At 38.0% G+C, this 14,495-nt stretch overlaps 2 protein-coding genes across 5 annotated transcripts; both read right to left on the bottom strand.

The window, feature by feature from the left end:
- Positions 1 to 974: 974 nt before the first annotated feature.
- On the bottom strand, positions 975 to 8,317 carry LOC120015339 (4-hydroxy-3-methylbut-2-en-1-yl diphosphate synthase (ferredoxin), chloroplastic-like). Its single transcript, XM_038867725.1, has 20 exons — positions 8,160 to 8,317; positions 7,477 to 7,711; positions 6,719 to 6,876; positions 6,161 to 6,267; positions 5,967 to 6,067; positions 5,797 to 5,873; positions 5,278 to 5,397; positions 4,941 to 5,171; positions 4,603 to 4,719; positions 4,443 to 4,517; positions 4,285 to 4,362; positions 4,118 to 4,177; positions 3,974 to 4,036; positions 3,629 to 3,773; positions 3,384 to 3,522; positions 2,877 to 2,954; positions 2,639 to 2,798; positions 2,448 to 2,546; positions 2,242 to 2,346; positions 975 to 1,512 (listed from the first exon to the last, which is right to left on the bottom strand). The coding sequence occupies exons 2-20, from the start codon at positions 7,682 to 7,684 to the stop codon at positions 1,411 to 1,413; spliced, it is 2,223 nt and encodes a 740-aa protein (XP_038723653.1). The 5' UTR covers positions 7,685 to 7,711; positions 8,160 to 8,317; the 3' UTR covers positions 975 to 1,410.
- A 1,314-nt stretch (positions 8,318 to 9,631) lies between these two features.
- Positions 9,632 to 13,930, bottom strand: LOC120004705 (E3 ubiquitin-protein ligase MARCHF11-like). Of its 4 annotated transcripts, none has more exons than XM_038854015.1 (8): positions 13,518 to 13,929; positions 12,146 to 12,646; positions 11,662 to 11,824; positions 10,824 to 11,121; positions 10,664 to 10,736; positions 10,501 to 10,606; positions 10,278 to 10,357; positions 9,632 to 10,087 (listed from the first exon to the last, which is right to left on the bottom strand). In XM_038854015.1, the coding sequence occupies exons 1-8, from the start codon at positions 13,599 to 13,601 to the stop codon at positions 9,842 to 9,844; spliced, it is 1,551 nt and encodes a 516-aa protein (XP_038709943.1). In that variant the 5' UTR covers positions 13,602 to 13,929; the 3' UTR covers positions 9,632 to 9,841. The 4 variants fall into 4 exon arrangements, with proteins under 4 accessions (XP_038709943.1, XP_038709944.1, XP_038709945.1 ...); XM_038854016.1 differs by having other exon boundaries at positions 10,501 to 10,591; positions 13,518 to 13,927; XM_038854017.1 differs by lacking the exon at positions 10,278 to 10,357 and having other exon boundaries at positions 13,518 to 13,930.
- Positions 13,931 to 14,495: the final 565 nt, after the last annotated feature.

Below are 14,495 nucleotides of genomic sequence, written 5' to 3'. Positions count from 1 at the left end.
TTTTGAATTGCTCCACGGAGTAGGTCTTCCCAGGGATAAAAATTTACACCAGTAATACTAATAGGAATTGCTATAACTCAGGCCCATAGCCCACCCACCCAGGCCCAAAAGATTGGCCCAGCTCAATAACATTTACGCATAATTTGTATGCAATTATGCATATTTACATGAGGGCCCAACCCATCATGCACATTGAGATTTAAGTTAGGGGTAAGTATTAGAAAAGCCCCTCTACTTTGTAAAACGGTTCAACTGAGCCCTCTTATTTTTTTTGGGGTCATCCAAGCCCCTCTACTTGCCAAAATGGACTCCGTTAGTCCTTTATCAGAATTTCTGTTAAAAAACGTTGATTTGGCCAAAAAAAAATGACATGGCTTTTATTTAAAGATTCAAAAATTATGTGTCAAATGGCAAGGAATTGAGGGGCTAACTTAAGAATCTCCAAACCAAATCTCTCTCTCTCTTCTGCAATTTTATGTGTATTCATGAATTTGGAGCCCTAACCAAAGAACTCAGTAAGTCAAGAATGGGTGCTCAGGAATTTGGAAAATAAAGGAAATAATTGAAAAAAATACCATGACACCCAACTAAGGTTTGTAGATGGATCTTTATCGGCCAAGAAGAGATGATGTTGGCCTTGTTTTTGGGTGCCTCCAATCTGAACTTCTCAAACACACAATCAAAGGTTGAAATGGTCGCGTCGATCATCTTGAGAGACATTTTTGAGTTTCTCAGCTGCAGAATTTTAGGGCAGAGAAAGATTTCTCAAGTAGAGATTCTCGAGAGGCACACATGTTTTAACAAAATGATGTTTGAACCCTAATTTGCCGTTGTTGTAGCTTTGAATGACGTTTGAAAATGGATGTAAAGCATCACACGCCCCAACTCCATCGCAAATCGAAACTCATAACGACGGCAGAGGAGGAGAAGGAAGCAAATTAAAGTTCTTCAATGTCCATAGACACGTGGCAATCTAGTCAACAAATAGGAAATTAATAACAAATTATTCATATAATCCAGCTCAATATTTAACCGCCACATCAACACATTTTTAACATCTGTTACTATAAGGGGCTAACGTGACCCACTCTTCAAAATAGAGGGGCTTGAATGACCCAAAAAAAAGTAAGAGGGCTCAGTTGAACCATTTTACAAAATAGATGGGCTTTTCTAATACTTACCCTTTTAAATTATTATATCGTGCTCCGCGCAATAGAGTAGATCGCCTCTACTCTCTGCTAGTCGGGAACAAAGCTTATTTTTTCGGCATACTACACAGGACAAACGTTGATCTAATGCAATCTAAATGGATTGGTTTTGACTTTACGTACGACACGAAGGAAACACTCGATGAATACATTTTCCACCACCTGTTGTCTGTTGATATAAGCCAACCAGAACCCATATATCTCAATCTTCTGCAGGAGGGTCTGCCCAACGGCCATGGTCTTTTATGAGCTGGATTAATGCATCAGTTGCATGCTCCATTGCAATTCCACGCTTTACAACCGTCTGAAACCAAATTCAACTTATCATCAACTTCCTCTATTTACTCAGATTTAATCAATATCGTAACAGGGTATTGAAACAAAGAAACAATACAGCAAATTAGCAACTGCTTAATAATCCAGTACTGCTAGTTCTCATTTCCAAAATAATCGCCTTGCAAGAATAGTACTCTTGAATCTTGATCCACGAATGGCAGAGGGCAATGGTATACATGATAATGGGCCACAAGGACCGAAAGCCCAGCTCCCCTGCCCCCCCTTTTGATTCATGAACTGTAATACTGTATAGAAACTACCTCAAAATGGGCCACGACGACGAGAGCCCAGACCGGCCCAGCCAAGGCCCCTTTTCTGAGGATTGGGGCAAACAAATTTTGCCCATGTACCAGGCCTGGATCCAATTTCAGGACTGAACTTTTTTCTGGGCCAAGCCTCAATTTGTGTCCTCAAGCTTAAAAAATAGACCTTAAGGTTAAAAAGTAGAACCGTCACGCGGGGCCCAACTATTTTTAAGCTTAGTTTCCATATATATCTGTGCATATACCGGGCTTAGAAAAAGTTATAGGCCTGTTTGACCAGACCGGGCCTGGGCAAACACACAGCGATTCATACTCAAAAGTTCGCCCTGATAATGTCTAGTCTAACACTCTAGAGATTAAACCAGGGATTGCGGTAATAAGGCCAAGACTTATATAAGGCTAATATGAATTGCATAAAGAAACTAGACGTGTACCTTTCCAACATAAAGGTCGATCTTCCCAGGAGCACCACCGACGTATCCAAAATCTGCGTCAGCCATCTCCCCAGGTCCATTGACGATGCAACCCATGATTGCGATCTACATTGGAGAAGAACGGAAAAATATTTGCGTTATTGTTCATCCACTGGGGTACGAGCTGCATACATTATCTGATACAACTGAGAAGGATGAGTGATTACCGAAACACCAGGTAAGTGTGATGTCTTCTCTCGTATCTCTGCACTGATTTCTTGAAGGTCGAACAGAGTTCTACCGCAGGATGGGCATGAGACATACTCCTAAAACAAGTTTCAGATACATAGACTCATTAAATATCATTATTTCCTGATAAAACGTTACCATCCTGTTCTTGGAAAGTTTAGTCCTATACCGTCTTTGTATTCCTCATTCTGCAACCCTGTAGCAGGTTGAAAGAAGTGTTCCTAAGAAAATCAAAGTCCTGATCCGGTGCTTCTAATAGGACTCCATCACCAAGTCCATCTACGAGAAGGGCTCCCGCCTTGGCACCAGCATTAATGACCAAGTCATCCCTGGAAATAGGGGAAACTAAGCAAAACTACTCATACTTTGAATAATAATACTCCACAAAAAGTTAGGTTTGCAGTTACTTGTGAATCCCTGTTGGAAACTGAATGTGGTGAATCACAGGAAAATCCAGAGCATTCTCTGCAAGATACTCAAATAGCCTGTGGTAGACATAAAGTGCTAATCAGATAGAGAAAATACACTACAATTGGGGAAATAAGAAAAGCAAATGAGAGAACTCATTTCAATAGAATGCGAATGTGCCCAAGGTGAATTCTTCACAACAAATGGTGGGTCCCCAGTCAGGTCTATACTACTTGTTCACTTGTTGCACTTAATAAACTGCCCAACCTGGCTAAACCAGATAAATATGTCCATGAAGAAAATCTGTCTTTATGTGGTGCACTAGAAGCAAATTTCTCATTTACTGCTTTTTCAGTGTCCACATCTATCACTCCTAGGACATCTTCTAAGAGCTAAATGCAATGCTGAACAGACAAAAGCCATAGCCAAACCAACTAATTTATTAGTGTTGTAAAATCACTTCAATAAATAATAACTGCAAATCTTGAAGTTTGTGACATTATTACCTCCTTGCTGCATGGACTCTGCTAATTTTGTCTTCAGTGAAGGGTAGCTCATGAAAAAGCATCGTAGCTTCAATGTTCTTAAGAATCTCCAATTCTTCATAGGGCTCATCACCACGCACAGAGACAGCCAAGCGTGTGCCTGATATGTGATTTGTGGATGGTGATAAAAGCAATAAATGTAGCTAAAAACAGGGGAAGAAGAGAGGTGAAGAATGTCTAAAAACTGGATACTGAAAAATCAGCACCTTCTGGCAAAAGCTTGTAAGCTCCAGTCGATAACTCCTTAAGATTTACGAGAGCCATGGCATTCGGTAAGAGCTTCGTTAGCTGCTCTGACAAAGGTGTTATAACTCCCATGCTTATATCGATCAATCTTTTCAGAGCTAGCCGCTGGTCATCAAAGAAAGTCACTTGAATTACAAAACAGGTAAAATTTTCAACGAAAATTACGCAAATTTAATATATGATGATATAAAGGGTGGGTTGGGGAGGGGGTGATGACAATTCTTCTCAAAAAAGAAAGAAAACAAAAAAGCCAGTAAATGCACCCCAGTTCTTTGATATAACAAAAAAGAGTACAAGGTACTTACAGAGTCATCATCATCTAGTGGTGGAAGCTCTCTCAATAAGATTGAGTCTACTGTTGCCAAATCCTACATCGGCATGATCAAATGTGTTGATAAGACTGTGAATGCATCCCAGTTCTTAGATATAACAAAATGATTAGAATATACCTTAAATGGCATGCCAACAGCAAGCTTTGTCGCAAGTGCCTTGTACAGAAGCTCTGGCATCTGTGGTAAGCAAAACAGTTGAATAAAATTTTCATGTGAAGCAACATATTGAACCAACGAATGTCACAGGGAAAAGAAGAAACAGAGGAGAATTTCTGAGTGGTTACCTTTAATTGATCTAGTGATACTGACAAGAGTACGGAGCCATCACGATGCAGGACACCTCTGTAATCAACCTCTTCACCCTGTAATAAATGAAATTCTATTTTCAGTTTAAAGAGACAAGTAAGAGGGCACAGTTCGACATTGGAAAACAAATATATACCTCCTTTTGAACAGGCAATTTACCAGAACGACGCTGGAAATCAAAATAACGTCTGTGCTTCTCCTCAAATGGTGCCTGAAGTAAAACATTTCACTAAAGTGCATTAATAGGGTTTTATCTTCCAGTACGAGCACTGATTATAGAATATTGAGAATCCTACCACCCCTTGCTGGAGATCAGTTGCTCTCATACCAAGGTTGGCCAACCTTCTGCAGGGGTCTATCTCCTCTTCAGGTGGTTCTGTAAGTGACACTCTGATTGTATCACCCAAGCCATCCTGCATATCCAGTTGAGTTATTAAGTTCCACAAAGGTCATGCCTTACATGATTCACGTGATTTATTCTAAACTGTAAAATATATGGGCGAATGAGCACTGACACGCAGAATTAGATGCTCCAACTTCCATCAAAGGTACATTGCTTCCAGATCATAAATCCGTGAATACCTTACAAATCTACTCTTAAACATATGCTACACAATATATATTAACAAGGTACCTGAAGAAGGGTTCCAATGCCAATTGCAGATTTCATTCGTCCATCCTCACCCTCTCCAGCTTCAGTAACTCCCAAGTGTAGTGGATAATCCCAGCCTAGAACATACATTTCGGCTACAAGCAAACGGTAAGCCTGGACCATGATAACTGGATTGCTTGCTTTCATTGAGAACAGAAAATTATGATAATCCAACTTCCGACAAATCCTTGCAAACTCAAATGCAGATTCAACCTGTTTGTGAAATGCAGATTTGTATGATTACACTGCATCTTCAAATAAAACAATTAAGAAAGGAAGATGTTCAGCCATATGAGGGATTGGGAAAATAAATACTCACCATTCCCCTAGGAGAATCCCCATAATAACTCATTATACGATCCGAAAGGCTCCCGTGGTTTGTTCCAATGCGCATTGCCCTTCCATATTTCTTACATTTCTCAACTAGCGGCGTAAAAACCTAGTGTAGTCAAAAAGCGAGATGCATCAGCAAATAAACCAAAACTGTAAGTACCGATACATGCTAACTCTTATGATGAAAAATTCCAGTTCTGAAAAGTAAGACTTTCATTAAGAAAAAAAACAGAGAGAGAGAGGAAGAAGAAGAAATAATGTGATGCCAAAAATGTGGGAAAGAGATACGACTTTTCCAGGTTCAATATGCTTATTGTACTTCTTTGTTATTTACTCCTCTCTGGTGCACCTACCACAGAATATGTGTACTTGATCCGCATATTTCTACAGAAACATAGCATCTTAAGAAGTGAAACAAAATTTAATGCAGTAGCAAGTCCAGACACATATCATGATATCACTCTACATATTTAGGTTATAGTTTTCAACTGTAGAGTGGGTTGACCTGCTCAATATTCTCAAGTTCATTCTGATAGTCATCCTCAGTGTACTCTAGCTTCTCAAACTGAGCCCTCCTATCAGCTGCAATAAACCAGAATGATGAACTCAGAATATTAAATCCTTAGAAAAGTTATATAGCAGGATGAACTAACGATGGACTACATTACTACATACCAAAATTTCCAGGGTTTACGCGAATTTTGTCAAAGCACTCAGCAACTCGCAAGGCTATAGAAGGAGCAAAATGAATATCTGCTACCAAAGGGATATTGTAACTGAGAAATGAAAAGTTAGCATCACAGTTGAGAATCATGAATTGGAAGTCAAAGTTTCAAAAGATGCCAAAGTTTTATGCAACAATAACCTACTTTTTCTGGACAAGAGAGTTTTTGATTTCAAAACATGCATCCGCTTCTCTCTTTCCTTGAACAGTTATCCGAACAAGATCTGCTCCCTGGTCTGCTACTCTCATTACCTACTAAAACAATGGTGATTAACGCAACAGAACGTGCCAGAAAATGCAATATTGAATCATTAAAAAAAAAATCATTGATAAAAGAAGGTAGAAGGAAGCATAACTTCAGAACTACTGTTTTGTCATCTGCGCCTTCAATCATATTTATCACCAACATAAGCAGTAAAACATGATCTTATGGCAGCTCACAAGTCACATATCTTGCTATAAAAGCTCATCAGTAGATATGCACATTTTGCATACTATGCCATGGGCTCAAAAATATAAAAGTTAATTACAACATTAAGGGGGGAATTAATCTTATCCTACTATGCGCAATTGCAGAAGCATGTGAATAAATGAATAAGGCTAGACCTGATCTCCTGTATAATTCGGAAAAGAAAACACACCAATATTTCTCTTACCAAATAGCAGGAGAGAGAAAAAAGAAGAAGAAGAAGGTTAAAAGTACCTGTTCAACTGTTGATGCAACGTCTTTAGTGTCAGTAGTTGTCATTGTTTGAATCCTAATAGGAAGCTCACTACCAATGGCCACATTACCAACCATTACAGTCCTTGTTTTTCTCCTCACAGTTTTGTGCAAGGACTCAGAGTACTTCTGTCTAGGAACTGCAGTCAAGCAACAATCTCTCATATTGAGAAAAGCCACCTTACGAAGGCAGAAACATAAATGCACAAAAGCTGATATTTAACATCTTTCCGTTGTTTTATGGATTATTGGCATGCTATATAAAATACAAGAGATGGACTATTCTTGTATGGTTTGAACAACACTTTTAAACTTTAATCAGCCATAAATTGAATATCCATTCCAATGATTCTGTTGACAAATAACTCGGGAAACCCTTGTCAATGTTTGTGACACAAGCAAAATTGAACCACTTCAACTGAACTAACTGGTTTTCTGGAGGCAAAATAGCATTTACCTGAAGCCAGAAAAACTTGCCACTATTAGTTTATTGTTTTGTGATAGAGAAATATCCTTTAAATAAACTCAAATCGGATCCAAAATGGAATTCTAGAGCTACGTTAAGTATAAGCCACTTACAAACAACCCTCAAGCATACGGAAAATATTAAGCATGAACTTGAACTTTGTTATCACGTTCTTTTTGAATTGGCAGATCAGACAACATAAAACCCTATTCACCAAAACCAATTTTACCCTGGAGTAAATATCAGAATGACGATCAAAACCTCAATATTATACCTAATAGAGGACTTCCTTCTGAAGCAGGCTGCATCTCGGCGATTTCCGGAGCAGACTGTGAATTTCGAATCGCTGAGATTTTTTTCCTACCAGACTTGATCCTCTTTAAATCAACGATTTTAATGAAATCCATTCTTTTCGCAAACCCCAAGCTCGAGTCCCCGCTCTTTAGACCTGAAAAGGATGCCGGTACGGTTCCAGTCGCCATTTCCACAGACTAACCCTCTCACCTCCACTTTAAAGTTCAAAATCATACAAACAACAAAAATTTCTCATCAGAAACAACATGATAAAAGAAGAAGAAAAACATACTATACTGTATTTTTCAGATTCCGAAATCAATTTTCAGATTCTGAAAAGAAAACGAGACGCTCAATTAAGTTCAAAACCATAGAAGACTCGTCGAGAGTCCGGGAAACCAAAACAGATAATATACTATGTTCCACAGCAACCAAACAGCGCAGAGGAAATTGTAACACAGTGATCATCACAGACTTCAATTCACGTAAAATATCAATCAACTGCAAACTCTCGATGAACTCGCTTAGCTACTGCTACCACAAATCCACAGATATTCAACAACGAAAAACACGTGTTCACAAAATGTACATACGACTCGAGAACTGAAACAACAACAAAAACTGAAGGAGATTCAGGTTCTGAAGGGCGAAGGCCAAGGCTACCTTGAGCAGAGCAATTGAAGAAGATTCAGGTTCTGCAACTAATACTGGAAGGAAGGGAGAAGGGCGTGCGCTATCAGCTATGTCTGTGAAAGGAAATATTGGTGAGTGATCCGTAATTAGCCTTTGCAATACCAACCATAATAACAAGACAAAAACGTTTTATGGGCATCTTTTGTTTTCAGGGGCCATGGAAAAATAAGAAATAAAAAAAAATATTTATGAAGTTGGCATTGTACATTTCGGAATATTCCTTTCTATACCTAAATTGCATTTTTTTTTTTCTCTTTTAATCCTTTTCTTTATTCTCTAATTTCAATGTTTCTCTCCTGCATTTTTGCTAAAATAAGGGGTGAGTAGGATACTACGATTAATGGGTTAGTATAACTATAAACTATAAATTATCTCCATCACGAAGGAAAAAAAAATCCATTTGAAGACAAAGAGGTTGGTATCTTTTTGAACTTTGAATTTTCTATTTGGTAAAACGAGAGTGTACTGGTCAGTGCTGCTGCCTCTTTGATTGGCTCCTGCGTTTGACGTCTAATTAGAGTCTAATTTAGATAATATTTATTTACTTGACTAATAACATAGGTTGAGGGATTTTTCATAGATTGGTCGTTGGTGTTACATCATATCATGGATTCATGGTCATGTTTCATGACCCAGAAAAACGAGATTCCGTGAATGTTCGGGTGTTGGTTGTTGTACACCTATAAAACGTGATATGTGCGAGATATATATATAAATTAAACATTTAGACATTCAGTCAACCTTCACCAACCACCATGGGCCCTTATCTGTCTTTTTACAAAGTAAATAAATTCTGGAATTAACCCTTCCAATTTTTTACTACATATATGTTATCAGTTAGGCCCACACTTATATATAGTAGTTTGTACGCTCTAGATTCATTCGGCCCTCACGGATTGGTTCCCTTGAAATTAGGCCAAGCCCAACTAGGCTCCAAGATTCACTTAAAAAATCGGTTGTTATAAGTTAAAAGAATGGACAACTCTTATATGTTGGACTATTAGTCCTTCATCTACTGATGTGGTAGTTTTATGATCTCAGCTTTTGCCATATGAATTATGCCAAAAATCATGCCAAGCAACTCTCATTTGAGTTGTCTTATCAGAAACTCACATCTCAAACAATCAATTATATTGTCCGCTTTAGGGTTTCGATTCTACATCAGATTACTCTCACGAGTTTATTCCTCGTAGACCCAACAATTGAATCTTAACCCAAGTCACTAAAAGCCCATGAAAATGCTTGATTGATAGTTTGTAGATGGGCTTGTACATATATACCACTCAATACCAATTAGTGGACACTTGTCTAACCTATGTAACAGGTGTCATTTCTCTCTAACTTTAATAATGTTTTTTTCCAACTAAAAATAATTTTAAATATAATATATTGCAATATAACTTTGCCATATGAATGCATGAGATAATTTGATTTAAAACAGATTGCCGCAAATAGAATTCTATCATAATCTTGCAATCACCCTGACTATTAAAGCTATTACAACCCGGATCTATGCACATTCATTTACATAACAGGAGTAATTTGATATATATATATTACAAAAGCAAAAAGCCAAAGAATACTTGTGATATCTTAAATACAACATGATCCAACTATGAGCTTCAATAAGTTGCTAGTCTTAAAAAATTATTTCAACTGCCACCAAAAGTTTCTGGATTTTCCGCTTCAGTTTGGTGAACCTGATCAGTAGATGAATTTACAGGTCGAGCAGGCTGGCCGTGATGTGGTGCCGCTATGGAACCATTAAGCCGATCTGGTAGAGTATGCCGTCTTCTTCTCCATCCCAAAAACTCCACAACAATTGAACTCCCACTCATTGCCACACCACACCCAGAAAATGTTGCTAGGAGAATAGATAGAATTGCTTGCACATGAACCTGCAATACAATAATCCAATGACTTTTTAAGAGAAATTTGAATAAAATTGGGTACGACATATCTACATCAAAGATTTTCAAATTAATATGACAATAATGACATCGAGACATCTGTGTTAACGAGTTTCATGTTATACTAGCTTCAATCGGGTGAGCATGTCGTGGACAAAGGTTAAGGTTAGTCACTTACCCATGAGTAAAAAATATGTGCGAAGAGAACCACCAAAGCAAATTGAATTGCTGCATAAACCCAGACAAACCTTCTGGTCACTGCACACATATTTACAAGGTATAACCATTCAAAACCTTGAAGCCGAAAATCTTTTGCAGTTAATAGTTCAACTGTATAATATCTACACAAAGAAACAAATCTAGCCTATATGTATTTCACAAGGTTTTTATTTCCAGCATACCCATTGTTGTGGAGGTCATGGTTCCAATGAGACCAAGGACACATGAAAATGGAAGTGATATGGCTATTGCACTAGTCCCCATCTTCCCTACCTGCATGTAGAAAGACTTAGAAAATATATAAATGGTGAATTTGAAACGCGGATGTAAAACTGCTAATCTTACCAGGAGTTGTTCAAGAAAACAGAAGTAGGCAAGCATGCTCACAATGACGAGGATGGGCACTTCCTGCCAAATCCTGAAACACTCGAACTACTAAGCTATAGACTAGTCCAGCAACAAATCGGTTTTAGACTTAAACAACACAATCGAATTAGTCACCCACCTGTATCCATCAAGATCTGTCTGTTGACCCCTACTTGTTCTTGCAATTCGAGTTTGAACACTTTGAATTCGTAATAGAGTCACCGGTAGATTCTGGACCTCTTGTTTGCACACATCACAGGTCTTGTTACCCTTGATGCTAAACCATTTTACAGCGCATTCTTGATGGGCCAGAGCAAGCTCTCCTTTGCAGCTGCACTCCATTTGAAGGGTTTCACCTCCTTCACAGAGTTCAACCAGACAAATCCTACAAACAGCCTCTTCTTCAGGTATGTCTTCACCATCAGCATCACTATTTTCTAAACCATGAAATCATGATAAGGCAATGGTTGGTACTTGGTAGTCACAACTCACAAGTAATATGTTGCAAAAGGATGACAATAAGACAGCCAAGAAATTCATTCATCACTTTTTTCTGTTGCCAAGGAAACAGAGAGATCAAAAAAAAAAAAAAAAAAGAGTTAAGAACCACTAGAATTCACTACTGAGTGGAACTTGCAGTTCAAAAAATCAACCTCTACTGTGTGGTCATCTGGGAAATCAAAGCAAGTTACGACGAAGAAGAATTATAGGTATAGTGCAAATAAATTTACAGAGGATAACCAAGTTTATGCCACAAATTAAAGCAACAAATTCATAGCAGATGTTGCCAACAATTTACTGGCATGTCTAGATAATAGTTGGTCCACTGCCAAGGGTTCTAAAAATTAAACATTTAGAAGATACAATACCAAATAGGTAAATAAACATACATACATGCAATCGCACGTGCAGACAGATGCACACACAGGCACACATTCAGAAAGCAAGCATAACACTTGAAAGGAGAATGAAATTACCAGCGTCAACTGTAGGTGATGTATTTGACGTTATATCTCCTTCCTTCACTCGAGGAGTTGAAGGAATCACACGGAAAAAGGAATCCATCTGCCTTATGCTTCTTTCTTTATTGTTGATAGGCATCGAGAGTGACCGGTTCATGCTCACTTGAGCTGCTTTCCTCTGCAAAAAGCAACTATCTGCTTAAGACCAAAGTTGCTCAAAATCCAGCTTCCACTTGGAATGGAATTGAAGACAGAAGATACTAAAGTGCGCTAGATAAACATATTGACGTTCTGATACTTACAATGGATGACTAGTCCTACAGACTGTACATATAGGAAAAGGAGCTAGTTTCGGATCAAAGATCTACTCCACATCAAAAATAGCATAGTAAACTGGATTAATCCAAAGAAGCTATACCTCATTTTTATGTTTAGAATGGCCACCGAGTAAGTTAATTATACTAGATGAAGAACCCTCAGACACTAATTTGTAGCTTACCCTTGAATTTGGAGTAACAGCTGCATTTCCTCCATGTGCAGACCCTAGGTTGGAGTGTGCAATTGGAGTTACAGGCAGTGAAGCTGTTCTCTTCATCCTAGGAGTGAATATCTTTGTAAGTGACAATGACCTTGGGATTGACGGTTTCTCTCGTGGCCCTGTAGATGAAGCTTCTTGAGTTGGATTGGGGGCCCTTTCAACATCGAAAGTAGAATTCCGATACTTGAAGCTTAGTTTTGGTAACAGACTCTTAAAGGATGATTTGCCTCTAACTGAGGAGGGCCCTGGAGACCCAGTAGCTGCTTTTGCATCACTAGAACTTGGTGTCAAGAAGAAATTCACTTTCCTTGGAGTGGGACTAGGAGTTGGGGGCATCTTAATCACAACAGTATCCTGAGGGGGGTCTTCCAGTTCTCTTGAGGGTATCTCTAAGACAAGGTTTTTCCTCCTCCAGTTATGAACATGGGCAGTTTCTTCAGTTGTTCCGGTTGTGTCTTCAACCTACAAAAAAGGAACAATTAAAGTACAACCTTGAACTATAAAATTCTTCTCCAATTGAAAATTTTAAGATGCACAAACCAGAAGAAAAAAAGGAAATGGCAAAAAAAGGGCAAATCCGAAAAATGATTAAAAAAACAATCTATGGCCTTTGTTGTTTTCATGATATACAGAGAAATATCTTCACAAAATAATACACACACAAATTTCTTTTTCATTCAAGTGACATGGGTTTCTTCTCTTCAGGTCCCAATTTTCCATGGGCTCTTGGTGTAGGGGTTTTGTAATCAAACTAGAATCAGAAAACTGTGCAGCAGAAAAAATCTATTACTTTCCAAAGAAATCTGAAGTCTGAACCCATCATTTTTTTTCCCACTGGCTATATCAGACGGGTAAACTCTTACCAAGTTAGTTCTTAGGGTGCTTTATATGAGTTTCTGTTTATGTGGGCAACAATATCCCAATTTTCATTGATTCTAGTTACATCCATCGAACTTCAGAGATATTTAATTTAGCCTACATACAGAGGAGAAAGCCCAGAAACTGAGGAATCACATGCAGCCAACTACTAGAAAACTCGAACTTAGACATAAATTATTCAACAAATAAATTGAATGTCCTTAGTAGTTCATTCAAAACCCGGCGAGTAAATCTCGAAATTCTGAAGAAAAAAAATGAAGAAAAACCTTGAAATAACAGGATCGAAATCAATGTTCATTTGACTCATCATAGATTTTATCCAGAGAACATAACATAAACGAAATTCACCCTAAATGCGAAGAATCAATCAGAGTACGAGAAACCCAAAAAAGAACATATACACAGAGAAGCTAGAGCAGGAAAAGCCGGAAAAAGCAATAGAGAGAAAGAAAACCTTATGAATTGGAATGACAACGCTTGTTTGGATTGCACCCACATCGTGCTTTTGATCCACTGCAGGATCCTCATCTGTTCCCATTCTATCATACAAGACGAACAAACACCACAGAACCACAAAGCCCAGAAACCAATCAATAAAAATAAGCCTATCTCAAGCTGATCGAAAGCTGGAAAGGGTACCAGCTGAGAAAGTGAGAAGGGGAAATGAAAGCAAGCAAAGAAGTGTCATTTAATGGGAGGTGTGCCGTGGTGGTAGGGAGATTGTGATATGAATATATGATTCCCTTTCATTTATGGCAACAGTTGTTTATGAGAAGATCCGCCATACTATTACTTCGACTGTTACTGCCACCCACATCCTATACACACTCTCCCAACTAAAACTTCAGTGCGCGCGGTCTCCCTGAATCCTTTCTTGTTAAGGTTTGATAAATACATGCTAGATGAGGGTGACAAAACTCTGTTCAGTTCGAATGTTCAATTCAAATTAAATCAATTTTGCACATAAACATAAATTATGTGTTTGAAATATGGATCTAAATACAAAATTTTTACACGATTTAAAATAGGATTAGGGTTTAAATACAGAAATCTTGTACGAGTTATTTATCCGGCTCCCAAACCGGATTAGACTATTGTCTGATTTACTTGTCCGGATGTAAACCAATCTGGGTTTGGTCAATTAAGTACGTCCAAAATCTAATCCGAGTTAGGGTCCGGACATATAAATATTTCGTAAATACCAATTGTTGTTTGACTCGGAATCGAATTTTTGCCACCCCTAATACAACAACTAGTGCATTCCTCTTCATTCTATTTCTTTATTATTTTACACTTCTTTTACACGATAAATATCAAATGGGAATATTGGTGATAAGTCCATCTCTTAAAAATGTTATTTTAACAGGGACACTCTTAAAAGTTTTATTTCATAAAATCCATAAAGTTTAAAATATTATTTCATAAATGATAA

Source organism: Tripterygium wilfordii, chromosome 2 (genome assembly GCF_013401445.1).
Source record: "Tripterygium wilfordii isolate XIE 37 chromosome 2, ASM1340144v1, whole genome shotgun sequence".
NCBI classification, from domain to species: domain Eukaryota; kingdom Viridiplantae; phylum Streptophyta; class Magnoliopsida; order Celastrales; family Celastraceae; genus Tripterygium; species Tripterygium wilfordii.
This window is presented reverse-complemented; position numbering and strand designations above follow the sequence as displayed.